This window comes from Chiloscyllium plagiosum, chromosome 30 (genome assembly GCF_004010195.1).
Source record: "Chiloscyllium plagiosum isolate BGI_BamShark_2017 chromosome 30, ASM401019v2, whole genome shotgun sequence".
Taxonomy (NCBI): domain Eukaryota; kingdom Metazoa; phylum Chordata; class Chondrichthyes; order Orectolobiformes; family Hemiscylliidae; genus Chiloscyllium; species Chiloscyllium plagiosum.
Genome location: NC_057739.1, coordinates 33,752,663 through 33,779,691, shown reverse-complemented (window position 1 = coordinate 33,779,691; position 27,029 = coordinate 33,752,663). Strand labels below are relative to the sequence as shown.

The window sequence follows — 27,029 nt, the reverse complement described above, 5'->3', positions numbered from 1 at the left end:
CTTTTTGAGATGCAGATGTTTTTGCAAAATCAGTACTTATTACCAGTTCCTTACTAATCATTAAAATGTTAAGCATCAAGTACATAATTGTGGATCTGTGGTCAAATGCAAACCAGACCAAACAGGAATGACATTTCTTTCCTAAAAGTGATTCAGGTGGATTTTTATAAAGAATCCTCTGGTTCACAATGGCAATGACTGATTCTAGAGTTTTGTTCCAGATTCAATTTATTAAAATTTAAAATGTTCCAGCTGTTGAGACATGTTAGAAACCCATTACCAGATCCTTAATAGAGTCTCTAGATTCCGAATCCAGAAACACAATGCCTATGCCTATGTCAAAAAAAATCTTCTTGCCACATAAGTATTGGTAGCAAAGCCCTTCAGAAAATGGCAGAAAGCAGTCTTCTTGATCTATTGCAGTCCACAGAATTGTTAGGAATGGAGTTCCAGAATTTTTAATTCAATTAAATGAAGTTGGCTGCAGGAGCACATGTTTTGGCAAATCCATAGTCAGAGAAGGAAAATGGGGTGGTTTTGTATCTACAAATGAACTACATTCAGTTACAAACAGAAAATAATCTAACAAATTATTACACAGTAGCACAGGCAAATGTTTCACCAAAACAATATTAAAAATCAAATTGAACAATTTAATAAATTGCAGAGTTGCAACATATTTTAAAAGCTAAAAACAGAATTATTTCTGGTTTACCTACAAGTAAGTAGATTCAGTTAATAACAGACTACCATCGTTAAATTCCACCTTGATCTACTATGTCTGTATCATTCAGCAACAACTGACCAATCATGAGTAATGATTAGTGATTTAAGAGGATGCTATCAGACTACTGAAATTGGCAGAATCTTACAACATCAGTGGATACAGTAAACAACTTATCCTTTTGGTTGCACCCAGGGAACAAAGACAGAGATCATACTGCAAGTCTGTAACAGGGGGCTGAATGGATGGTCTGCAATGTAGAATGATACTAACACTGCAGGTTCAATTCCTATACCAGCGGATGTCAATGTGAAGGTCTTCCCTTCCTGATCTCACCCCTCATCCAAGACATGGTGACTGTCAGGTTAAACCACAATCACCAGTTGTCTCTTTAATGAGAAAGCAGCCTCACATTCCTTGAGGTGACTAGCTTTTACCTTTAATTCTGCGAAGACCTGTACATGTGAGGCCTTGGACTTCAGCAGTTGCTTTACTGCTTTATAATTGCATAGGATAATGTTGTTTCTTAGGAATGCATTGAAGTATTAAATGGAACTGATTACATAAATGTACACACAAGTTAAATACATTTTGAGTTGTACAAAATCCTGGTTAGATCCCATTTGGAGTACTGAGAGTAGAATTGGACACCACACCTTAGAAAGGATAGTTTAGCCTTGGAGAGAGTACAACGTGGATTTACAAAAATGATACCTGGACTTTCAGGGGTTAAGTTATGACAAGGGATTACACAAATTTGACCTGATTTCTCTAAAATTTAGAAGGTTAAGGGGTGATCCAATTGAAAACTTCAAGACATTAAGAGGAAAAGATTAATTATTTCCATTGATTGGGGATACGGGAACTAGGGGGCACTGTCTGAGAATTAGGGCCAGAACATTCAGGAGAGATGTTAGGAAGAACTTCTACACACAAAGGGTCGTTGATGTTTGGAACTGTCTTCCACAAACAGTGCTGGATGCTAGATCAGTTGTTAATTTGAAATCTGAGACAGATAAAATTTTGTTCAGGTATTAATGGATATGCCCCAAAGATAGGTATATGGAATTAGGACACAAATCTGTAATAACCTCATTGAATGATGGAACAGGCTCAAGGGGCTGAATGGCATATTCATGTTCTTATGTAACTGGAAGGAATAGGCTTTGACATAGATTTTCAACTTCTGCACAGGAATAGTGCTGATGTTACAGATCAGTCCTCTGGGAAAGAAAAAGTAGATTGTTTCTGCAATGGATGGCATTTTATATATGTAGTTGAAAATCAACCCTTTAAAATCAAATTATGCAAACTGACTCATGACGGCTAGAAATAGCAGTCAGCAAATTAAACTGATGAAACTTCAAGCAAAAAAGATTTACAGGATGTTTTACATAGAAACTAAATTCTTTGTTTGAAAGTTACCACTGGTCAGCATTGCAATCCGACAGATACACAAATGCCCAGATCTTCCAATTGGAAGCAGGTTAGTTCTTTGAAAGATGCGCAATGAAGTTCTTTGAAGATCTCTATACACCAACTATGCTGGAACTTTGTTAAATTTAAACTTCTCATGGACAATTACCAGGTACCTGGTACTGTCCAACCAACTCTCCAATTCTGAGTTAATCTTGATGATTGGTTCTCATTCATTTAAACTGGACAGTTACACAGGAAACATTACCTTCTCTGGTTTGATCCAGATGATCTTGGAGGTGTTTCAGTTCTGCCCGTTGTTGATTTAGAGCTCGATTTAGTCTATCAATTTCTAATTGTTGGCCATTTACAGTATTTGCTCCAAAATCAAATGATTGAACTCCATCCAGAATCTAAAAAAAAATTACTTAAGGATTGGAATACTGTGTTATAATCATGGCACCAATATGAATGCAACAAGCACGTAAAAATACAAAGTTTTGGAAGAAAGGAAACTGATCATGCAGCTGTAGAAATGGTTCCTATAATCTCAGTTGAAATATTGTGTCATAATAATACAGCAATGCTTAAAAAAGCTGCTGCAAAAGATAAACATCATCCCTTTCGTCCACTGCAGTGAGAAACATTAAATTAAAGGTTTACTGTTATAGGAAGAACAAACTTGAAAAATAAAGTGTTTAATATTATTTGTTTAATCTCAATTACATCAATCTAATCTATCGAAACTAGATTTAAGATTGAATATTTTCTGTTGGATGCTGATGTGGTTAAGTGACATTGAAAATTAGATGGAAATTGCACAAGGGCCAATAATGTAGTACAACTATAACTGAAATGCAACAGCCTTTATAAGACCACATGAGATATAAATGCCTATCATAGCACTAGATTTTGTATTTATAGTTTGGAGAACCCACCATGCTTGGGGTGCAGCATCACGAGATGAAAAGGTGACAAATGCTACATTCCCTAAATGTGCAGCATCCACAAGAGGCACTGCAACAATGCACCAATGTTCCTTCAACTGAATTGTCAAAGTCAAGATTTCTATCATGCAGAAGAACAAGGTCACAAGACCATGGAAACAACACTGCCAGCAAGTTCCTCAAGTTGCACATCACCCTGCCTTGGACTTGTATCACCATTACCTCTCTGTTTCTGGGTCAACATTCTGAAGTTCTTTCCCTACCAGCACTTCCGGTAAATTCAAACTAAAGGAATAGAAGCATTTAAGAAGGCAGCTCATCACCAACTTCTTGACTGGCCTTGCTAAAACTGCACAAATTAATAAAAATCTTAATTAAATATTACTTAGAAATTACAATAGAGACAGGCGATTGAGTCACTGATCTAAACGATTGTTTATAGCATGATTTTTCACTTTTTCTTTTATGCACTGGTCTAATTTTGCCTTAAACGCATTTACTCTTTGTTTCAATCAGTTCAGATGAATGCAAATTAAAATTTCAGAGACCCTTTGACTCTCATAAAAACATGCAATGTGCGTAGTCGATGTGTCTACAATTTTTTGACTTCACCTGACTTTCTTTTTCTTTTAATAGGTTCTGTAGCATATCGATTTCAGCTTCTGCCTTGGCAAGGTCACAAGCCGCCCGATTTGCCTCAGCTTGAAATGTTTCTGCTAACTCCATTTCCTACAGCAAAAAAAATGCAAATCCACAAGTAAAAGGTGAAAATAATGTACATTTTTGGCATATTTTGTTCCAGGGAATTTAATGAAGTTGAAATCATGTATTCTGCATATATTTTCCATTCAATAAAATGTATGTTACCTCTGTTTTTTCATGGCTAAGTTTTTGAACAGTCCCCTCAAGATCTTTTATGTGGTCTATGGCAGTGGACAGTTCTTTTGCTGCCACCTTCTCAGAAGTAGCCACTGTTGACTTCAAATCTTTCAAGTCTTTCTCAAGGCCACGGAGTTTCAAATGCATTCTTCGACCCTCTATTTTGCTCTACAATTAGATTCACATCAAGTCAAATCAATGTCTTCCTTTTAGCCTCCTAGGTTGTCAAATAATGGCTCTCTATACTGCTCTATTTCTTTGGTACCATGGCTCTCTATACTGCTCTTTCTTTTGGTACCATGATATCACAATAGGGTAAGAGGAGGGGGCAGAACCCCAGAACTACTACAGCTGACACACAAGAGATTGAATCCACGCTGTTGGTGTCATTAAGCACTACACTCCAGCCAACTGCTATGACACACTGTATTTGTACACTTTTATTTTAATCTATAAAATGTATATCTTTATTTGTTTTCCAGAAACATAAATGTCTTCCATTTATGAGGAAACAGCATGAAATTTGAAACTTGAAGAAACAACTTTCACTTGGACAAGTTTTTAAAGCATCTAGTAAACATTTAAGATAAAAAAAAGCATTTAAAATTACTTTTGAACTTATACAGTTGTTCCAGTGAAAACGTAACATAAATCCAATCAATGAGAATATATTACCACAGAAAAAAGTCAATGTCATTTTCTCTAGATGGTAGGTTGTCAGTTTCCAGGGAATCTGACATAAAGTCACATAAGTTTGTGGAACGGTAAGTTAGATGCGCTCATACTTTCCAAAATATGTACATAAATATTAATTCTTTTCTACTTCATATCTCCACAAAGTGTGCATGAGGTGAGAAGCTGTTTAGAAAAAAGGTACCTTCCTCCTCATTAATTTTTATTTCAGATTTCGAGCATCTACAATATTTTGCTTTTGTACCACTACAGGAAGATAATTTGTCATTGTCTGCACCATCTGCTGGATCAAATTAAGTCAGTATTTCCAATAAAACTTCAGAATTACTGGTGATGTTAATAAATTTGCAAAACAAACTCTAAATGATGGCAACAGTTTGAGTTCTACTGTAATTTCTTTGCTTATTTATACTTTTCTCCACCATTGCAAGAGAAAACATTAGTATAGCTCTTAGCTCATTATCTAGCATTTTCCCTTCCTTCAAGAAGCTTGCATTCATTACCCTACCTTTCTAGCCATTTTCTACTATAGTCGCATTAGGTTTGTTTCTAAGTTAGCACTTGTCTTATTCTTGCCTCTCTAGTAAATCTGTTGTCTTATGTAGTCCCTTTACACCCATGAATCTGATTAGCTGGGCAATCTCTAGTCACCTCCTTGTATTCTTTTTCACAACTGCTCTCCCTAAATCCTTCCAAATGTACTTCCTTCTGTATTTGTCCATGAAAAAAACAATTGCCACCTGCTGTAAGCCCTGATTTAAAGTTTATTTCCTATCTTAGGTGCTTCCTGAGCTCTGTGTCTGTAAGACCCATCTCCTGCTCTCTGGATTCCATTTACACCAAAATACTTTGAAACCATCCTGCTTTCTAAACTAATTGAATGGCTAATTCTCTTCAAATACTGTCACCTCCTTTACAAAGATGAGGTCATGATACCTCAAAACAGTTGTTTTAAATCAATGATCTTGCAAACTGCCCTATTTCCATTTCTTTTTGAAAGTCTTTGAAAATGTTTGTGCTTTACAAATTTTCCAAAACTTTAAAGCAACGCTGTTTGAATTTTGCCAATATGCTTCCACCTTTGTTGTAGCACTGATACAACCCTAAACAAAATCACAAAATATATACTCATAGTTATGATCTTGGTGCATTTTTCCTTCTCAACCACTTTGTAGCCTTTTACACAGTTGACCACAGAATCCTCCTGTAGTTGTGTACTGCATTTGGCCACTCCTCTTAATATCTCCTCTTCTGTTGGACTATCCATTTTTCCCAGTTGTGTCTTTAGAAAACACCTGGAGTTGTTTTTCTAATGCCAAATGCTCTATACTTATACTGAAGTAGGATTGTGCCAAATCTAACTAAGCAAATCATATGAAAAAAAAATTAATCGTATGAAACACTTCAATGGAATATTATTGAGGGAATGGCACATCAAAAAAAAAGCTCATAACACCCCAACCCCACTTATGCCTCTTCCCAAAATGTACAAATCTGCTCACACACTCATAATTCCAACTGTTGCTGCCCACAGAACTTATTTCTTCCTAGATTTGCTCTCCCATCGTCAAGTCTCTTCCCATTTATACCTATCTGATACTTCAATTTCAAAATTTTCAGTTTGTGGACATCATCTGCCTCCTCTTCATCATGAATATACCATCTCTCTACACATCCAGCCTGATGTGTAGAGAGTTCTGAGGGGGTCTCTGCTTCTTTCTTAAAGGACCTTATCCTCCACCACAACCTTCCGCCTGGCTGAGCTTGTCCTCACTTTGAATAATTTTTCCTTTAGCTCCTCTTACTTCAGACCAAAAAGTGTTGCGATGGGTATCTGCACAGGTTCCAGTTATTTCTGCCTGTTTCTGGGGTCCATAGAGCATTCTTTGTGCCAGTCCTTCTTGGGCCAATTCCCATAACTCTTTCTCTGTCATCACTGGTGCAGGTACCCTCTCTCGTCCAGAATGAGAAAATCTGCTTAATTTTGCTTCCAATTTTCATCCTTCTGTCACCTTCACCTAGTCCATCTCTAACTCCTATATTCTCTTCCTTGATATATATGCTTCCATTTCTGGGGATTAGCTGGCCACTGACATCCATGACAAACCCACATTACTTGACTATACATCCTCACATCCTGCTTACTGCAAGGACTCTATTCCATTTCCCCACTTTCTTTGTCACATATATTCTAATAACATCACTTTCAGCAGTTTGCTGCCATTCCCACCACCTCCAGCAAGAGGCCACTGCTAAATATACATTTCTCCCCCCTCCTCCCTTGTCAGCATTCTGCAAGGATCACTGCTAGGAGATCTTGGTCCTCTCCTCCCCCACTTCCAAAACATCCCCACACCTTCCTAGGTAAACACAGAAGGTGCAATACTTACCCGTTTAGCTCCTCTCTCCTCACATCTTAGGCACCAGACAGACGTCCCAGGTGATACACTGATTTTCCTGCACTTCACTCAATCTGGTCTATTGTATTTCTGCTCATAATAGTCTCCTCGACATTTGGGAGATGAAATGCAGACTGGGAGCTTGCTTTGCAGAACATCTACATTCTGCCCCTAAAAATGACCCTAAACTTCCATTTGCTTGCCAATTGAAAACATTATCATCTTTCCTTGCCAATATTTCTGTCTTGGGTCTGTTGCAGTGCTCCAGGAAAGCTCAATGCAAGCTGGAGGAACAACTACTTATCTTCTGCTTAGGCTTGTTACAGCCTTCAGGTCTCACCATCAATTTGAGCAATTAGAGAGCATAAATACCCCTTTTTGTCTATTACCTACCCCGATTACCCCAGATCCTGAAATAGGTTGCTTTTAGTACAGCCAACCTATTTTCAACTACTCATAAGTCGGGTTTATCTTCTTCACTGGTCTACTATCAACAATCTCTTTGCCTACCTTTTTCTGTCTCTCTGGGATTTTCTACTAACTATCCACTCACTCCTTTTCCCCTCTACCTCCTATCATAAGCTTAATTACTACCTTTTTCTAGCTGCCTCCAGCTCTGAAAAGGGCCACAGGACTTGAAATATTAATTCAATTTTCCTAATGCATATGCTACCAAACCGACGTTTCTCCAACAGTCTGTTTTTGTTGGCTTCAGATCTCCAACACCCACAGTCTTTGTTTTATTTAAAAATTCACTATTGTGTCCAGAAAAAAAAGAAGTTATTTTTGATTCGAATTAGCTAAGCAAAATAAAATCAGATGAAATCCAAAAAATGGACTTTTACAAATTCTATGATTATGTAATAACATTTTTGTTACCTTGTTTTCTTTGTCTTCAAGTACTGTTAAAAGTTTATCTCTGTCTGTGTCAGCCTCCTGGAGCTGTTCATCAGTGAGTGCCTGTAACTCCTGCATATTAGTCATTTGCTCCTGCAGCTGCAATATTTCATTCTTCAATTCTTGTGCCTGAGCCTCATTGACTCCTTTTTCAGATTTTGTCTGCAAGATGATCACAATTAGGTTCTCAAAAGGGTTACCAAAAGTATATTAATTGAATTTACTTTACAGAACACAGAAACCAGGTGTACATGCAGAGTGACATTTAGGAAAATGTGGATAAATAATTGAAGAATGAATACTATAAAATTGAAATGCACCTTTTTTTCTGGAAGTAATGTGAATGCTTCTTTGCATAATTTACCATTTTCATTCATCAAACAAAACTGAGAGACTCCACTGTCCAATTTTGCTGAATTGGTTTTCAAATTGGGGTCAAAAAATGTGGTGCTGGAAAAGCACAGCAGGTCAGGCAGCATCCAAGTAGCAGGAGGGTTGACGTTTCAAGCACAAGCTCTTCATCAGAGCTCACTTTCTCCTTTCAAACTGAGGTCCCTGAACTCTAGGAAAATGTGGTCAAATCCTGTTGGATTCCTGTATTTCCTCTCGGTTTATTAACCTGCTTTAATTTTTCTCCAATACCAACTATTTCAAAACTATTTCAAAGTTAAAATTGAGGGACCCTCAAATGGAATAACATTGCAACCATTAAAACCCATGCTATGCAATCTGTCAGGATATTTCCCTCTTGTCTACCACAGAAAGAATATTCTGAATGGTCTACTTCTTTTGGGTGTGGAAAGCCTTCCAGAGACAAAATGCAAATTTAGTCCTGCTACAGAACCCTCCAACAATGTTTCCAATGGCAGATAAATCCAAGAAAACACCATCGGCAAGTACTTAGATATATTTATCATTTTAACTTAGGATAAAGTTGCTTAAATGTCATATTACACAACTAATTGAGTTACTAAACTATTATAAATGATTTATAAATGATTTGGTGAGCTTGGTAGGGGGTAGGTGACCCACTGTGCCCAAGTCTTGGGAGGAGCACTATAGACTCAGTCTTACTGGGTCGCCACCATCTTGGATCCCCAGATATATTTATCAACCTGACCAGAGCTTTTGTCTCTGTAAATCTCAAGACTCTGTGGATGCCCAGGAAACTTGATTACAACCCTGAAATCAGAGTCATACTGCACAGAAACATACCCTTCGGTCTAACCTGTTCATGCTGAATATAATCCCAAACTAAACTAGCCCCATCTGCCTGCTCCTGGCCCTTCTCCCTCCAAACGTTTCCTATTCAAGTACCTTTCCAAATATCTTCTAAATGTTGTAACTGTACCAACATCCAATACTTCCTCAGATAAACCACCCTCTGTATAAAAAAATTGCCTCTCATATCTTTTTTTAAATCTCTTTTCTTTCAACTTAAAAATGTGTTCCCTAGTCTTGAAATCCCAATGAAACTGCAAATATCTTGATCAGAGATCTGAATTGGATGTTTTCAAAATTAGACTGGGGTCAAGCAAGGCTGTGAGATAACCTCTATACAATTTATAATCTACCTGACAGTGGCTAATCACCTCAACTTCCCTTTTGTATGAGTATTAAATATCTAATTTAGTTCATGGATCTTAGTCACCTCTCTGTCAAAACTTTTAGTAACAACATAGATATACATGACCTACATATCTGTATGGGGCTTGCAGGCTGCTGTCGTTGTCTTCCAAATCTGCATACAAGAAACTTTGTTTGTCCGGAATGTTGCCCAAAAAACTCATATCATACCAAAGCTGGGCAGTGAAATATTCTACCATCCACGCAGGTTGAAGCAGACACTCAGGAAATAGGTTGCCCATGTCTTGGCAGCCACCATCTGTCTTTAACCACTGACAAAGAGATCCAAAACTGGATCAGTTGCAACAGCAGCACACCTTTGTACAAACGACACAAGTGAGAGTATGACATTAAAGACCTCTGAAAATCAAAGGAAGTCTGAGAGCACAGGCCAGTTCTTATCACTCCACTTCTGTACTGCAGTAAGCCCTGTAATGCGCATCAATAACACAAGTGTGATAAAGAAATTCGATCATATTTCTTCTGCTGTTCACTGTGCATTCAATAGGTGGACCACCAAACAAACACTAGTGTCCTTGAAGCTGTGCAACAATAATTCTGGCACAATTTCTGCAAAATGAGCTTTGGTGGACTGGATACAGATTCCTGATGGCCAAAAACCACTTCCCATTTCCTGTTTCCTTAACTCTGAAATTGCCAAAGGTCCAAGGAAGGACAAAGAAAATACTTCAAAGACAATGAAACAACATGCTGCAGCAGCTTTCCACCAACTGCTCAGAACGGTGACAACTTGTCCATCAAACTGCATCATGCTTTGAATCTCAACATCTTAATGATGAGGCACAGTGGCAGAAAAGGAGGAAATAAACCCTACACTCTGTATCTCAATTTTTACCACTTGGGTCACTCTGCCTCATGTGCCCAATAACCTGTGGGACAAGAATCAGGTTGCCCACTCACATTAAGTTCCATACCAATAATGTGCACCCTGAGTGTGCACATCTGTGAAACAAGGAATAGTTGTCTAGTATTTACAGAAAGACCCCATGAAGGGAAAGATTGAAGACTACTGATTACAGAGGCATTTATTCCCTTTCTTTCCAAGAGTTTTTAAATAAAAAAATTTGTATCTATCTCAAGAGGACAAGAGTTTAAAATTACCTATACACAATATATTGGTATATCAGTGGGTAATCCAGGTGACCAAACAACACCACACAGTATAGTATTAATCTAGCATATTGCATGATTGTATGAAAACTTTTCTGCTAATTGTTAATGCATAAAATAAATTTAGTTAAGTTTTGTTTTACTATTCTCTTTTTACTTTTAAGTTATTAACAAAGAGTATTTTGTACAGTAATTGAACAATGCTATTTGATGTAAATTTGTCAGCCTACAATTACCAATGTCTCTACTGCTTTTTCACAAGCAGTCTTGCAATCCTCCTCTTTATTTTTCAGTTCATCCTGCAATCCCATCATTTCCTGTTCTAACTTCTTCTGATGTTTTAAAGCTTCCTCTTTTTCCTGCTGTGAGCGGCCCAAAATTTTATTCAACTGTTTCTGTAATCCAGCAAGATTCTTTCCCAAAGTATCTCCTTGGTTATAAGGCCTAAAAATAAATAAAAAAAAGTTCTCATTTCCTATTAGAAAACTCACATGGTTGATCAATTAAGCACAAAGTTTCTTTTAAAATTCTAACATTATGAAAGCCTTTAGAGCATGCAATAAATAACTTAAATAGACCGGAAGTCTAACCTAATTTCGTGAATACCAGAATCCAGTTTTTTCCTGAGCTCAGAGACACGAGCAGACACCTCCTCTGGATGAATCATTGTTTTCATGGCCTGATCTATATGTGCCTGAAGATCCTGAAGCTGTTCCTTCAACAAGGAGTTATCAATCTGTAAGGCAAATAATATTAATACTACTGTAATCATCATACTCCATGTGTGTTTTGAAGTATCTGATTCCTTTTCTAAATAATGTATTATATTACAGTTTACAGGTTCAGCTTATATTTGTAGCATTATGCATTGTTGCTGGTCAAATATTAATGCTGCTGGTGTGTAAAGCTCCATATGGTGAAATGGTGAAATTTTAATGGTGCCTTTTAGGGCAAAAGATAGGAATACTTAATTTTCCTTTCTCGGCACCTTGTAGCTTCAGATGATATGAAACCATCTAGTTCAAATGCAAATCCTTTGCTTTGCCTCAACAATATGTCACACCCGAGTTCAGATTTTTAACGTAAAAATGTCTGAAGATGGAAGACTCGCAACTAAGAGAAGGTTATCTTTTTAATTACAGGCACCAGAGTTAAAACCTGCCTACTGCATCAATCACTGATACCATATTTAAATTTGGAGCTCATCAGTTAAAAAAAAGTTTTAAAAATGCAGTCTGGTAGCCATTCCAAAGTTTGTTTTAGGAGCAAAAGCTTGTCAGGTGCCTTTATTTAAGAATAAAGAGGACATCTCCCTGAACACTCCCTGAAGTGCCAAATTAGCACTGTGACATAACTAATTTGCAGTTCCTCGGTATTGATCTCTGTGGGGAACTCGAGAATGAAGTGCAACAATAAACCAGTAACATCTGAAGTATGATGAGTATTTAGTAAGTTTTGTTGGCTCATTTCATAAATTTAATAATCTTAAGCAAACAACGCAACATAGTTCACAATATTTGAAGCAGCACATTTTTTCAAGAAAATTTGAGCAAATCTTCTCTTGGGATTCACATGACATTTTATTAGATATGCATTGTGATAGCTATTGTTTATGCATCATAAGCTTAGAGTGCGAAGCTGAGTTCATATTCAAACAATATTACACAAATATTTAAATACATTTACATCATAAATATCAAGAACGAGTTTGTTATTCGCCAAAAAGTAACTAATGACTTATTGCCATGAGATTACTCCTTGATGCTGCGTGACATTAAATGAATCTCAGTTAATTAGGAAAAATTGTCACAATTATTATTTTAAATAATTGTCAGTCAGATTTCACTTACTTTAAGACCTTTTAACTGAGCAACTAACTTCTTGTTTTCATGCTCCTTTTCAGCCACCAGTTGAGCCTGTGCTATGGCATTTTCTAGAGCTTGCCTTTCCTTTTCCAGCTCAGCTTGCAGGGCAGATTGCTCCATCTAGAAAGTAAATATTCCACCATGTTAGTAGATAACTATTCTTAGATCAGAAGAATTGACAGAATGAAGTGCAACAATAAACCAGTAACATCTGAAGTATGATGAGTATTTAGTAAGTTTTGTTGGCTCATTTTATGAACTTAATAATCTTAAGCAAACAACGCAACATAGTTCACAATATTTGAAGCAGCACATTGCTTTGTGTTTCATTTGTAAACTGATCTAATAGTGTACATAATACGGTTAATTACAGATCTAGTGTCTATTATTAGGTAATTACATATCAATAACTTGAAACCTCTAGGATTTTACCAAGATTCAAACATTATTAGTGTTTTAAAAGAAGTCATAATAACCATTAAGGAAAGTAATATCGACCTAAAACTAAAGCAAAGAAGATGTACAAAATGTAACATTGCTGAAAGACCAACTTTTCTTCACTCAGTTATTGAACAAAAACTGCTCTTCTACTACAGTTTAGAACTACTTTTATCCATTCAAAATTATTCCCTTTAGCTTCCCTATTTTATATATTCATTTAAAAAGGTTCCCATATCAGTTATAAGGTTGTTAATTTCCTTTGCTACTGTTCATATGGACATCTCTTTTTCATAACAGAAAACCTGACAGGAGACAGAAGTTGATAAAAGATAATTAATGCAAAAACAAAGGAAAAATAAATGAAAACAGAGCAGAAGTGTGAAACAATGACTAAGGCATTAAAAAAAAAACTATTATGATACAAGAATATTTAAAATCATTGCGAAGTCTTAATTGTACTATGCACTGCTCCAACAACATACATTGCAGGTGCTTGCAGATTGTATTTCCACTGCCTGTTTGTGGGCTTTTTGCAGGAGCAAGATAGCAAAGGAGACCATATATGTTTTTCACAGAACTAGCAAGGAGCCTGACTGGGTTACTATGGCTACAGTCAAATAGGTTAGCTTAGAACAACGAGGATAGATGTTGTTTAAACTCCAACTGCAAGCATTGTATGGTCTAAGACTGAGGGAACATAGAATCATAGTGATGAGAAAGGCGACAAAAACTCCTCCATATTAATCCACAGCATTGGTGCTCTACAAGGCTGCGTACTTAGTCCCTTACTATACTCCAAATACACTCATGACTGTGTGTCCAAATTCAGCTCTAACTCCATTTACAAGTTTGCTGATAATACCAGCATAGTCGGTTGGATATCAAACGACAACGAGACACAGTACACAAATGAAATACAGAGCTTAGTAGCATAATGTAAGGACAAAATCTCTCCCTCAAAGTCAGGAATGAAGGAGTTGGTCATTGTCTTCAGGAAGCAGAGTGGAGACACATCCTTACCTGTATCAATGACGCTAAGGTGGAGATGGTCGAGAGCTTCAAGTTCCTAAGAGTAAATATCACCAACAATCCATCCTGGTCCATCCATGTCGACTCTATAGTCAAGAAAGCTCACCAATACCTCTACTTCCTTCTTCAAAGGTGAAGGAAATTTGGCCACAAATGTCCATTATGACACTTACCAATTTCAGTAAATACACTATAGAAAACATCCTACCTAGATGCATCACAGCTTGGTGTGACAACTGCTCTGTCCAAGACCACAAGAAATTAGAGTTGTGAACGTAGCCAGTCCTTCTCAAAAACCAGCCTTCCCTTCCCATGACTCTGTCTCTATGTCCTGCTGCCTCAGGAAAAGCAACCACCATAATCTATAAACGCAATATTCTGCGTTCTGCTCTATTATCCCTACTTATGTAAGGTACGATTTGCCTGGAGAGCATGTAAAACAGTACTTTTCACTGTATCTTGATATGTGACAATAAAATCCAATCAAATCAGAGTTCTCTCAAAAGCTTCACAAGATTTAGTTATAATATTCTCACAGCTAAATGACTTGCCTATATTATCAATGTTCACACTCAAACACCAAGGGGTGGCACAGTGGCTCAGTGGTTAGCACTCCTGTCTAACAGTGTCAGGGACCCTGGATCACCTAATCACATCATCCGCCGACATTTCCGCCAGCTCCAAATGGACCCCATCACCAGGGATATATTTCCCTCCCCGCCCCTATCCGCTTTCCGCAAAGACTGTTCCCTCTGTGACTATCTGGTCAAGTCCACATTCCTCAACAACCCACCCTCCCCTCCTGGCGCCTTCCCCTTTGTAAAACCTGCTCCTTCCTCACCAGAGTCCAACGCTCCAAAGGAGCCTTCCACATCCAAAGTTTCGCCTGCACTTCCACACATGCCATTTATTGTATCCGTTGCTCCCGATGTTGTCTCCTCTACATTGGGGAGACCGATCACCTTTTCACAGAGCGCTTCAAGAATATCTCCAGGACACCCGCACCAACCCCACCGCCCTGTGGCCGAACATTTCAACTCCCCCTCCCACATGAAGGTTCTGGACCTCCTCCACCGCCACTCCCCCATCACCCGATGCTTGGAGGAAGAACGCCTTATCTTCCACCTCGGAACACTTCAACCCCAGGGCATCAATGTGGACTTCACCAGTTTCCTCATTTTCCCTCCCCCACACCTTACCCCAATTCCAACCTTCCAGCTCAGCACCACCCTCATGACCTGTCCCACCTATCCATCTATGTTCCGACCTATCCGCTCCACCCTCCTCTCCGACCTATCACCTTCACCCCTACCTCCATCCATCTATTGCCACTCACCTACCTTTTCCCCACTCCACTCCCACTTATCTCTCCACCCCAGAGGCTCCCAGACTGATTCCCGATGAAGGGCTTTTGCCTGAAACGCTGATTTTCCCTGCTCAGATGCTATCTGACCTGCTGTATATTTCCAGCACCACTCTAATCTTGACTCTCATCTCCAGCATCTGCAGTACCCACTTCTATCCTGGATCAATTCCAACCTCTGATGATCGACTGTCGGAGTTTGCACATTCTCCCCATGGCAGTGTGGGTTTCCTCCCACAATCCAAAAATGTGCAGGTTGGATGAATTGGCCATGCTAAATTACACATAGTCAGGGATGGGTGGGTTAGGTGCATTAGTCAGGGGCAAATTTAGAGTAATAGGTTAGGGGAATGGGTCTGTGTGGGTTACTCTTTGAAGGGTCGGTGTGGACTTGTTGGGCCTCACGGCCTGTTTCCACACTGTGGGGATACTATGATTTGTGGAACCTAAACTCTAGCCAAGGGTTAAAACTTACAGAATTTGGAAAACACAAAAATCAAGATTCAAATATTAAAACAAAATCAAATACAGTAGAAAACAGAAATATTTTAAAAGTAAGCTCACTTGACTAATGTAACCTTGATGAATTTTGACAATGAACAAAGCAAATATTATGTTTCTAATGGGATTCATGATATCATTCTGACCAATTTCAACAAGTTCTGGACAGACTGGGGGGTATTAACTGAAAGGCATTTTTCAACAGGGATAGTTGAATATTTGTGCTGTTTCTAGCCTGTGGACTATATATGCCCTCTAACTTTAGAATGCACAACAAGCAAATAATAAGCAAAAGCAATAAAAACTGCACATGCAAATTAAACAAAAACCTAAAATACTGTGAAATGGAAGACTGGATTTTCCAAAACACTGGATTCGATTTTGCACATGGTATCAAAGCAAAGAGTTCATTGTTGACCTCAAAGAACGCTGCCCACAAAGCTCTTATGATCCAGTGATTTCTGGTTTTCCCCTTTTCCAGACACCAGTTTAGGTCAAGTAGAGAGGATCCCTTGCCAAGCAGTGACAATGATATCAGTGAAATGGAAAATTATCCATTTACAGTGAAATTTAAAAAAGAATGCTTTTCTTAAATTCAATGCTGCACTGAGCTTTGTAAACAATACTTTGATGAAGGTCTGCAGCTAGCTTATCTCTGTTTGAATTCTGTAAACATTCAACTCGATCTTGCGATAGTCGAATTCAGCGAAAGCTGAAGAACTGTTATGTCTAAGACCAGGGGATGAGAGAATAATAACTTGAGTTCTCCCAGTCTCTGCCCTTGATAGCGTAATAAGAAACAGTATAAGGCAAGCATCTGAACAATGCTCAGTACTCCTTACATTGAGGCATCTGGCTTAGTGTAATGGAGTCAATCCTGCAGGATTAAGAATAAGGCTCCTTTCTTTGCTCTTGCAAAGTCGATTTAAATTCCACAACAATCTGCAAGCAGGTGAGCAACAATCATACTGAAGTATGCATACACAACAAAGCATAAAGTTAAAAACACTGAATTCCTTCACTTTTAGTTTAATAACATAAAATGATTAATTCAATTTCTACATTAATTCTGATAAAACATAATTAATATTTTTTCAAAATATGGATTTTTTAAAAAATTCAGAGCAAACTGACATTCCACAAATATAAAATCGACTTCTCAGTCCAGTGAGTGTTTACCAGCAAATTCAAAGTTAGATTGATGTTCAAACAAAAGACCAGTTATACTTCAATTTGTGAAGAGGATTTAAACAGTTTACAGAGAGCTAGCTATCAATAGGTAAAGTGAGTGGGCAACAAGTTGGCAAAAATAGTATAACATGGCAAAATGTAAAGTTGTTTATTGTAGAAGGGAGAACAATAAGGGAAAAGAGCCTGCAGAAAGCAGCTAAGGGACTTGGGAGTACTTGTGCACAAAACACAAAGCTAGCACACAGGTACAGCACTTAATCAGGAAGGCTAATGGAACGATGGGACTGATTTAGTTTGGGAACATGGTCAGTGTGGACTGGTTGAACCAAAAGGTCTATCTCCATGCTGTATGACACTATGACTAAGTTGGTCCATATTTCAAGGGGGTTGATGCATAAAAGTAGGGAAGTCTTACTGCAAATGCTCAATGCAGCCCGTGGATGTATCTAGAGCACATCTTCTGTAGAAATATAAAATTACTGACAACAACGTCTGACCCTGTTACTTTGTCCCTGTGTGGACACCTGAAGTTGTTGTCAATTACAATAGAATAATGACAGCAAACACTGACAAATATATTGTCAAAATCCAGGCTATAAGATTTGTGCAGGGCACCTGCATTTTTCCAAAAGCTTTTCAATTAAAATATACCATAAATACAATAGGATCTGGACCAGATGGGCCAATGGGCTGAGAAGTGGCAGATGGAGTTTAATTCAGATAAATGCGAAGTGCTGCATTTTGGGAAAGCAAATCTTAGCAGGACTTATACATTTAATGGTAAGGTCCTAGGGAGTGTTGCTGAACAAAGAGACCTTGGAATGCAGGTTCATAGCTCCTTGAAAGTGGAGTCGCAGGTAGATAGGATTGTGAAGAAGGCATTTGGTATGCTTTCCTTTATTGGTCAGAGTATTGAGTACAGGAGTTGGGAGGTCATGTTGTGGCTGTACAGGACATTGGTCAGGCCACTGTTGGAATATTGCATGCAATTCTGGTCTCCTTCCTATCGGAAAGATGTTGTGAAACTTGAAAGGGTTCAGAAAAGGTTTCCAAGGATGTTGCCAGGGTTGGAGGACCTGGGCTACAGGGAGAGGCTGAACAGACTGGAGCTGTTCTCCCTGAAGCGTCGGAGGCTGAGGGGTGACCTTATAGAGGTTTACATAATTATGAGGGGCATGGATTGGATAAATAGACAAAGTCTTTTCCCAGGGGTCGGGGAGTCCAGAACTAGAGGGCTTAGGTTTAGGGTGAGGGGGAGAGGGGAAAGATATAAAAGAGACCTAAGGAGCAACTTTTTCACGTATGGAATCAGCTGCCAGAGGATGTTGTGGAGGATGGTACAATTGCAACATTTAAGAGGCATTTGGATGGGTATATGAATAGGAAGGGTTTGGAGGGATATGGGCCAGGCACTGGCAGGTGGGACTAGATTGGGTTGGGATATCTGGTCGGCATGGACGGGTTGGACCGAAGGGTCTGTTTCCATGCTGTACATCTCTATGGCTCTAAATGATGTTCAGCCAAGTTTCTGAGAATTATTTTATTGCCATTTACATTTGGTAGTTATTTACGATGGATAAAGGATTAATCACAGAGAGATCATTTAGCCATTACCACATTGTTGTTTGAGACAATTTTCTGCATGCAAAGCAGCTGCTGCTTTCCTCCACCACAAAAAATGACTAGACTTCAAAAGTACTTCACTGTTTTCATTGCATTTTGAGACATCTGGTTGTTGTAACAGAAACACAACCAATTTTAAATTAATTTGTTCATGTAGCAAAAGTTATGTTATGTTATGTTATGGAATCAAAAGAAAACAATACTGGAATTGCTGAGAATGGACTTTAGCCACTTGTAATTTAGACTATAATTATTAAATAAGGTAATGAACAGATGTTTAAAAATCACAATAACCAGATACTTAATGGGAAAGCAAGAGAAAATTTCCAAAACAAAAATTCAACTACCAACAAACCCAAGTATACAATGCAGTGCTTAGAAATGCGCTGAAAGTAGATTCAGTGGAGGCATTCAAGAGGGCATTGGATGGTCTTTGGATAGTAATAATGTGCAGGGATATGGGGGAAGGTCAGGAGGTTGGCATGAGATAATAGAGCTGCTGCAGACCCAATAGTTCTGTGATGTGCAACTCTTTGTGCTGTAAACAATGCCAAAAATAAACAAAGAATTTACTAGTTAATGACTTCATTATTCCTTAAGACTTTTAAATAACAATTACCATGTCAACTTTGGAAGAATGAGTAAGGGTCAAGCTTGTAACTTACTTGACTAAGCTTCCGGAGTCGCTCCAGTTCCTCTCTAAGCTGGTTTGCTTCAAAATCCCTTGCTTGCAGTTGAGATTCTAATTCAGCTTCATATTCACTGAGGTCACCTTGAGCTTGACGTAGAGATTCATTCAACTCCTGTTGCTCTTGTAAGGATTGCTCCAATTCAGACATCTCCTATAATGAGAAGTAAACATGGACTCTGCAGATTACGATAGTCATTAAGGTTTAGGTTACGCAATGCATTCTGTCAAGTAAATCCATTACTTACCATTTAACTATAGATGTTTCTATATTATCTGTTTTGTATGCTACAATGTAATATTTGCAATTTTTTTTGTTTGGTAATGTGTTATTTGCATAATTACAACAGGAAAATTGACATTCTAATTAAACCAGCAACTTTACGATTAGATTAGATTCCCTACAGTATGGAAACAAGCCATTTGGTCCAACAAGTCCATACTGACCCTCCAAAAGAGTAACCTGCATTTTCCCTCATTTCCCTCTGACTAATGCACCTAACACCATGGTTAATTTAGCATGGCCAATTCACCTGACCTGCACATTTTTGGATTGTGGGAGGAAACCAGAGCACCCAAAGGGAACCCACGCAGACACAGGGACAATGTGCAAACTCCACACAGTTATCGGAGGCTGAAATCAAGTCTGGGTCCCTGGCGCTGAGAGACAATAATGCTAACCATTGAGCCGCCTTACTGCCCCATTACTGTTCGTCCTATCATGCTAAAATATATTATTGTTTCATAGCTGATTATCAATTCCTATTTATCATCGGTTGCCAATTTGGCAGATAGTACATTTCAGATTAAGTTTGGTTGATTAGGCCTTTATCATCATCACAAACTAGTGGAATTTTAGGGGAAAATGGAGTTGAATTTTAAAATCATATTTTGTGCAAAATTATTCTTAAGTATATTTTGTCATTTGTTTCTTGTAAAGGATATGGTACAGCTCCTCAGGATTCTAATGCACTCAAATACCTTTCTCAAGTGCTCTGCATCCATGGCAATGACTTCTAGCTGATTCTTCTGTTGTTCTAAATCAGCCAATCGAAGCAACAATATCTCCTTTTCTTTCTGTAGCTCTGTGCATTCCTCCCGAGCTTGTTTTGCCTGCCCCTTTACACTCTCCAAGTACTCCTGCAGCCCAGCAATAATAGCTTCGAGATCCCGTTTCAGTGCCTCATTGGCTACTATACGGCCTATTAAAAATGCATTAGGACGAGTTAACACTTAAAGCACTGGTCACAACATTTATGTACTTAACCATTACAGAATTCAGATGCTATTCAGCAGGATTAAGCAATACAAATAATATAATTGAATTGCAGCTTTTCTTGATGCATTACATATGCAGATATATAAAAAAAGCAGGTGCTTTCCCGCCCTAAATTTAGGTTTGGAACCTCATTTTGATCTGTTGGCATTGTTGAAAATATAGAAGCAATTCAGATCGTTTTGAAAATGAACCTTAAGAGTTCTCTTAGCATTTTATCAGAGCACAGCTATTTGCACAGTAATCTGTTTAACCACTTAAAGAGGGAACTTCCTCAGAGAATACAAAAATAGTCTTAACAGCTACCTTCTGTCAGCTGGTCTTCAAGATCCTTGATATCCTCGGTTTCCTTAGCAATTTTAGAAAGCATTTCTTCCAGACGCTTCTCTAATAGCTTGTATTGCTTGGACATCATGTCAAATTGTTGGGTTTCACTGGTCATTTGAGCTTTCAAATGTACCTAAGAAAAAAGCAATCCTACTTAATGTAAATTGCCTTAAATAAGAATGCTATTAAGTGCCATATTTTAATTAAGGCACAATTGATATTACACAATAGTCAGTAATTTAAATAAATTTACAAAAAATTAATTAATTCTTTATCATCTAATTTTTTAAAAATAACTCTATGTTTGCTTCAATGTACTATTAAAAGAGCCAGATGAACTCCAACATCTGTTTTATACAATATGGAAAGCATGTCACTACCTGAAAGCATCAAAATGTATGAGCATTGTTTCTAGGCATTGAATGCTCCTTTGGATTTCATGAGTTGCTTCAGTATTGTCAAATAAACCAATAAAGAAAGTAATCATAAATATTCAAATAATAAAAGCAAGAGAAACAGAATTCCAAACTGGCCTTCATTTTGTGTTTTTAAAGAACATAAATCAGACTTTCTAATCAGGCTCTGAACATGAAGCTTCCAATCATTGATGGTCAGGTGTCCTGGCTATACTAGGTCCAGTATGTACATTGGTAGCTCTTAAAGACTTCATTAAATGATATGATGAATAAATTAAAAGGGATATCATCACATAAAAGACAAATATTAGGTATGTATAAAAAAATAAACACATTGGTTGCTTTACAAAGGCTGATATTATTTTCATTATCTAGGTCAATGTTTCTTATGGATACTGTATATGGGCAGTTAAATGTGTGGCACAACTTTAAGTCTACCTCCAGAAAACACCTTTAAGTCAGAGCATCAAGGTCATTGAACTCAGCCTGAAGAAATCCAAGTCATAAAACTACTCAACATCAAACTACAAACTTAGCTTATTTTTGAAATGGACTCTAACTTGGCCAACCTATCCTTGCCACGCAGTAATCTATATTTGTTTGTGTGCGCGCACACGTGTGAGAGTACACGTGTGCAAGTTGTTGCAGATTTGAGGAAAGGGAGAAGTATCACAATACTAATTCCACATTTTTCTGGAGGTAGAGAACAAAAAAAAGACATAAACTAAGAAAAACTAGGTTAGGATGTCTTTGCACAGCGAACTGAATGGATCTTCACCGGACATTGACTTATTGAACTCTGTAATTCACCTGTGCTAATGCCAATATTTTTGAGTAATTTGTAACCTCTTTCCTCCTTCTCTGGATACACGCATGCAAATATGGGTCGCAAACCATCCTTAATGCATTTTGAATGCATTAATACAAATCAACTTTTGTTTCTATCCTAAGGTGTTTTGCTGTGGGTCAAGTTTAAATCATACTTCATATATAGGGCTTGGGGAAGTATACCACTGGCACTTATAAGAGAAAAAGGGAAAAGAAAGAAAAATGTAAAAACCACCTCTGTTACAATCAGATGACAACTTCAACTCATCTCTCCCTTTGTTAGTGACAGTCATAATCTCAGATATTTAATAGAACTGTCCAGTTAGAAAGAAGTAAAGATGGATTTTCATCAACATTTTATTTAAATTCATTAACTGCTTTGGTGTCATAGCTGTGACGAAACTGATTGATACATTACTTATGTTGGAATGCTAGATGTTAAACGAGCATGAGAACAGTCTATGTCGATAGCCATTCTGACATGTAAGATAGTTAATGCAGTTTAGGGCTTAAAGTAGAAAATGAAAATATACCCAAACTCAATGTTTCTTACTTAAGTTAGTGTCAGAGATCAGAGCAACACTCCTATGTTTTATATGAATCCACATCCCAATATTTTCCTTTACTTGTAATCATTCCAGCTGATAACACCAGGTGATTCGTATTTGTCAGATTCCAAAATGAAATCTATCTTGACAAGTTATGAGCTTTATTTTTCCTTTTACATACCATAGAGATCAGTTACTGATCATATTCACAAGATGCTGTCCAATGTACTTTTAACAAAAGGTTTATTATACAAGAAAAAACAAACTATATTACATTAGAACTACTGGAGCAATCTCATTACAAACACCGAAAAGATTAATTCCTTTTATCTTAGCAATAGCCGGACAGATCCTTAAACTCAGTGAAGGGTCACTGCAATCTACATGCTAAAACTCCTTGCTCAACTGGGATGACTGTAATTAGCTTCCTTTCAGCAAGTGTCTATGCACTGACTAGATGTTATTTACTTCAGTTTATGTCTCTCCACAAGATTCTTAAAACAAGCTCACCATTACTTAACATGGGTTTCCTAAACACAAGCTTGTCATTGTCTACCTCCTTGATAGCTCCAATGGCTTGTGCTTCAGGTATTCTCTTCTCATTGACTTCTAAGCATCTCCCCCATACCTAACTGCTTGGAAGTGTTAACAACAACTTTTCTTTTTTTGCTTATGGATCTCATTCCCCTCTGCATGAACTGGTTTCTGGCTCCTTTGCCCCATCCCCCTTCTCTGATGGTTGTAAAACTCAAGTCAGAAACTCCTTTGTCATTAACTCCCCATACAATTTTCTAGTCATTTAGCTAAAATCACATGATGTGGTGTAACTATTGTTTTGAACTCAATGTTCAAAATGAAATTCTGGCCTAGAATTCCAAAAAAAAATCAGATCTTCACAGTAAAATTCATTTTTTTTCCACTTCAGAACTCAAATACTTAAATAATAACTACAACATAAGATGAACCTTTGTAACAATATACACACTCGAAAGTTTGATGCTGGAAAAGCACAGCAGGTCAGGCAGCATCAGAGGAGCAGGAGAATCGACGTTTCAGGCATAATCCCTTCATCATTCTTGAAGGGCTTATGCCCGAAAGGTCGATTCTCCTGTTCTTCAGAAGCTGCCTGGCCGGCTGTGCTTTTCTAGTACCAAACTCTTGAATCTGATCTCCAGCATCTGCAGTCCTCACTTTCTCCTAACAATTTACACAACTGATTTTCACAAATGGTTGCTGCTATGACATTATTTCAAGAGGGATCATTTTAATGAGCAAATAAGCTTGATGTAGAACATAGAACTAGCGGCCATTGCCAGTCCAGTTTTGAGCATGAAGTGAGGATCACATTTATGTTTTTTTCTCCCAAACGAAAGTAATCAAGTCCAAGAAAGACAAGAGCCTCACAGATACCCATCTGATGTATTATATAGAACGAGCAGTCTCAAACATCAAACCACAATGCAAACTTCAAGGCTTCAGTATATAATGTGCAGTCATAGGTATCAAAGAGGTTTGGTGAGTAGAGAACAAAATGAATAATTATACAGACTTGGTTTTAGATTTATATAACATTAAAAACAAACTGACTACTGGATATTTTCTTTGGGTAGATCCTGGATTGCACTTAATTTCAAAAAGTGATTTTGTGCTTAAGAAGGTTGGAAATCACTGCATTAGAATTACATGTACACATTAAGATAGATGATATATTTAAGATTAACTTGATGACTTTTAGTCAGCACCAACACAACAAACATCAGTAAGAAACAAATGATCCAGGACTAAGGACTATGGAAAGTTATTATAGAAAGCCGATCTAATATATTCCAGACACTGTCAGATGCTTTTGGCTGTACAGATGAATTAGATATCTCAAGGCTTGATTTTTAAAGGAAAGCAGGTGCTTTGTAACTAAAGAACAGGGCAGACTGTTGCAATTACAAATGAATATGAAGTGAACAAGGCACTTGGTCAGGAATACAATGTATTGGCCAGGGATTAACAATGATAGAGACAACAGCGAGGATGACAGAAAGATTCTAGAGCAACTAACCACATCAACACAAAGAACCTTAGCACCTTTATAAGATTCCACTTCTTGATCTAAAGTTGCAACAGATTTATTTACCGTGCATGGCAACAATTTTCCACTTGTCACTGACTATCGTCAGATATGATGTGGAGCTGCCAGTGTTGGACTGGGGTGAACAAAGTTAAAAAAAATCACACAACACAGGTTATAGTGCAATGGGTTTATTTGTGGGTACAAACTTTCGCAGTGCTGCTCCTTTTTCAGGTAGCTAGAGGGACAGGATCATAGGACACAGAATTTATAGTAAAAGACAAAAAGTGTCATATGACTGATGCAATGTGTTGAACAAACTTAAATGACTGTAATCACTTAGAATGGGGTTCAGGTTTCAGTTGATTGATACATAAATCCCAGAACGTCTTTCAAATCACAGTTCCAAGATAACGTAAGGTTTTATTTTTAAAAGTTGATATCGCAGGGTAGGCAATGTATGAAAGGTGTGAGGTTAGAGTCTGCCTGCATCCCAACCTGGAGTCAGACTGGCTCTATTTCCAAAATAGAAATTTATGAATTATCACATGAACTGATTGCAGACAGATTGTCTTTTTTGAACAAAATAGAATTGTCAGATAATTGAAAGATTCCTCAATGCCAGATTGCATCTATGCCAGATTGTATGAATGGAAAAAATCTGAAGGAATCGTGTCTGACAATGAATCATAATACACTATAGATATTTTACAGAAAAGTGCGACGAACGGGCCATAAATCACCACTCAATCTCTGACCCAACAGTCTTGTCTCACAAATCTAACACAGTTAAAGCACTAATCACAAGTGCAGAGAAACAAAACAGGATCACTGTATTTCTAAGAGAAAGTGAGGACTGCAGGTGCTGGAGATCAGAGTCAAAAAGTGTGGTGCTGGAAAAGCACAGCAGAACAGACACCATCTGAGAAACAGGAGTGAAGACGTTTCTGGCATAAGCCCTTCATCACATTCCTGACATAACTGCTATACTTAATACTAACATTTCTAGAAGTGGGCTTCCTGTCTCCACAGGAAATCAAGTGCAGAAGGCAGGTCAGGATAATCACACAAAGCCTGTCCAAATTCTTAGACATACTGGACAAACTTCTCAAAATGAAATAAGATATAGTGACAGGAGAAGTCCATTCAACCCCTCAAGCTGAGAATGAGAATGAAGAATGAAAAGTGTGATATGATTAAAGTGGTGCCTAGTCTGCTCATTTGCCAAAAGTTTTAAATCACACGTATGACCCAGAGAACCTTATCATTCACATAAATATCAAGTGTGCAGTGAGTCCAGGTCCCACAAAGGTCACAACATCTAATGGAGAGAAACCAGGTTTGCTTCTCAACTCAATCCTACAGTCTTCTGAACTAAATTAAAGCTGATGGCCTTGCAGGTTTAAGCTACCTGTCAAACTCAAAAGTGTAAATGCTTTTTTCCATTGACATCACAAGGGGGCCACAATTACTTATAAAGTAATAGAGATGTACAGCATGGAAACATATTTTTTGGTCCATGCCAACCAGATATCCTAAATAATTCTTGTTCCATTTGCCTGCATTTGGCCCATATCTCTCTATATCCTTCCTATTCACATTCCCATCCAGATGCATTTTAAATGTTGTAATTGTACTAGCCTCCACCACTTCCTCTGGCAGCTCATTCCATACATGCACCATCATCTGCATGAAAACTTTGTCCTTTAGGTTCCTTTCCTCTCTTTCCCCTCTCACCCTAAACCTATGTCCTCTAGTTTTGGACTTTCCTACCCTGGGAAAAGACCTTGACTGTTCACCCTACCAATGCCCCACATGATTTTATAAACCTCTATAATGTTCGTTCCCTTAACCTCCAATGCTCCAGGAAAAATAGCCCCAGCTACTCAGCTCTCCCTATAGCTCAAATCCTCCAACCTTGGTAGCATCCTTGTGAATCTTTTCTGAACCTCTTTCAAATTTAGCAACATCTTTCCTGCAGCAGGGAGACCAGAATCGAATGCAGTATTCCAATCGTAGCCAACCCAATGTCCTGTACAGCCACAACATGACCTCCCAACTCCTATAGTCAATGCACTGACCAATTAAGACAAGTGTACCAATTGTTTTCATTAAGTTATCTACTTGCAATTCCACTTTCAAGGAACAATGAACCTGTA

General features: G+C 37.9%; 1 protein-coding gene and 1 long non-coding RNA gene across 6 annotated transcripts in view; one reads left to right on the top strand and one right to left on the bottom strand.

The window, feature by feature from the left end:
* The window catches only part of LOC122564888, a 57,863-nt gene extending 49,017 nt beyond the window's left edge, over positions 1-8,846 (top strand). Inside the window, exons 3-4 of the long non-coding RNA XR_006316035.1 lie at positions 3,724-3,851; positions 8,717-8,846. This is a non-coding gene — a long non-coding RNA (uncharacterized LOC122564888). The remainder of the gene's footprint in view (positions 1-3,723; positions 3,852-8,716) is intronic.
* cntrl (centriolin) overlaps positions 1-27,029 on the bottom strand; it is a 118,580-nt gene that overhangs the window by 47,837 nt on the left and 43,714 nt on the right. For 4 of the 5 annotated variants that reach the window (XM_043720291.1, XM_043720294.1, XM_043720293.1 and 1 more), the window contains 10 exons: positions 20,996-21,149; positions 20,395-20,615; positions 19,391-19,567; positions 12,563-12,697; positions 11,303-11,448; positions 10,949-11,156; positions 7,938-8,117; positions 3,955-4,134; positions 3,700-3,816; positions 2,409-2,553 (listed from right to left, as the gene is read on the bottom strand). In XM_043720291.1, the coding sequence (XP_043576226.1) occupies positions 2,409-2,553; positions 3,700-3,816; positions 3,955-4,134; positions 7,938-8,117; positions 10,949-11,156; positions 11,303-11,448; positions 12,563-12,697; positions 19,391-19,567; positions 20,395-20,615; positions 20,996-21,149 (1,663 nt within the window). The remainder of the gene's footprint in view (positions 1-2,408; positions 2,554-3,699; positions 3,817-3,954; positions 4,135-7,937; positions 8,118-10,948; positions 11,157-11,302; positions 11,449-12,562; positions 12,698-19,390; positions 19,568-20,394; positions 20,616-20,995; positions 21,150-27,029) is intronic. The other variant, XM_043720295.1, reaches the window with a different exon arrangement.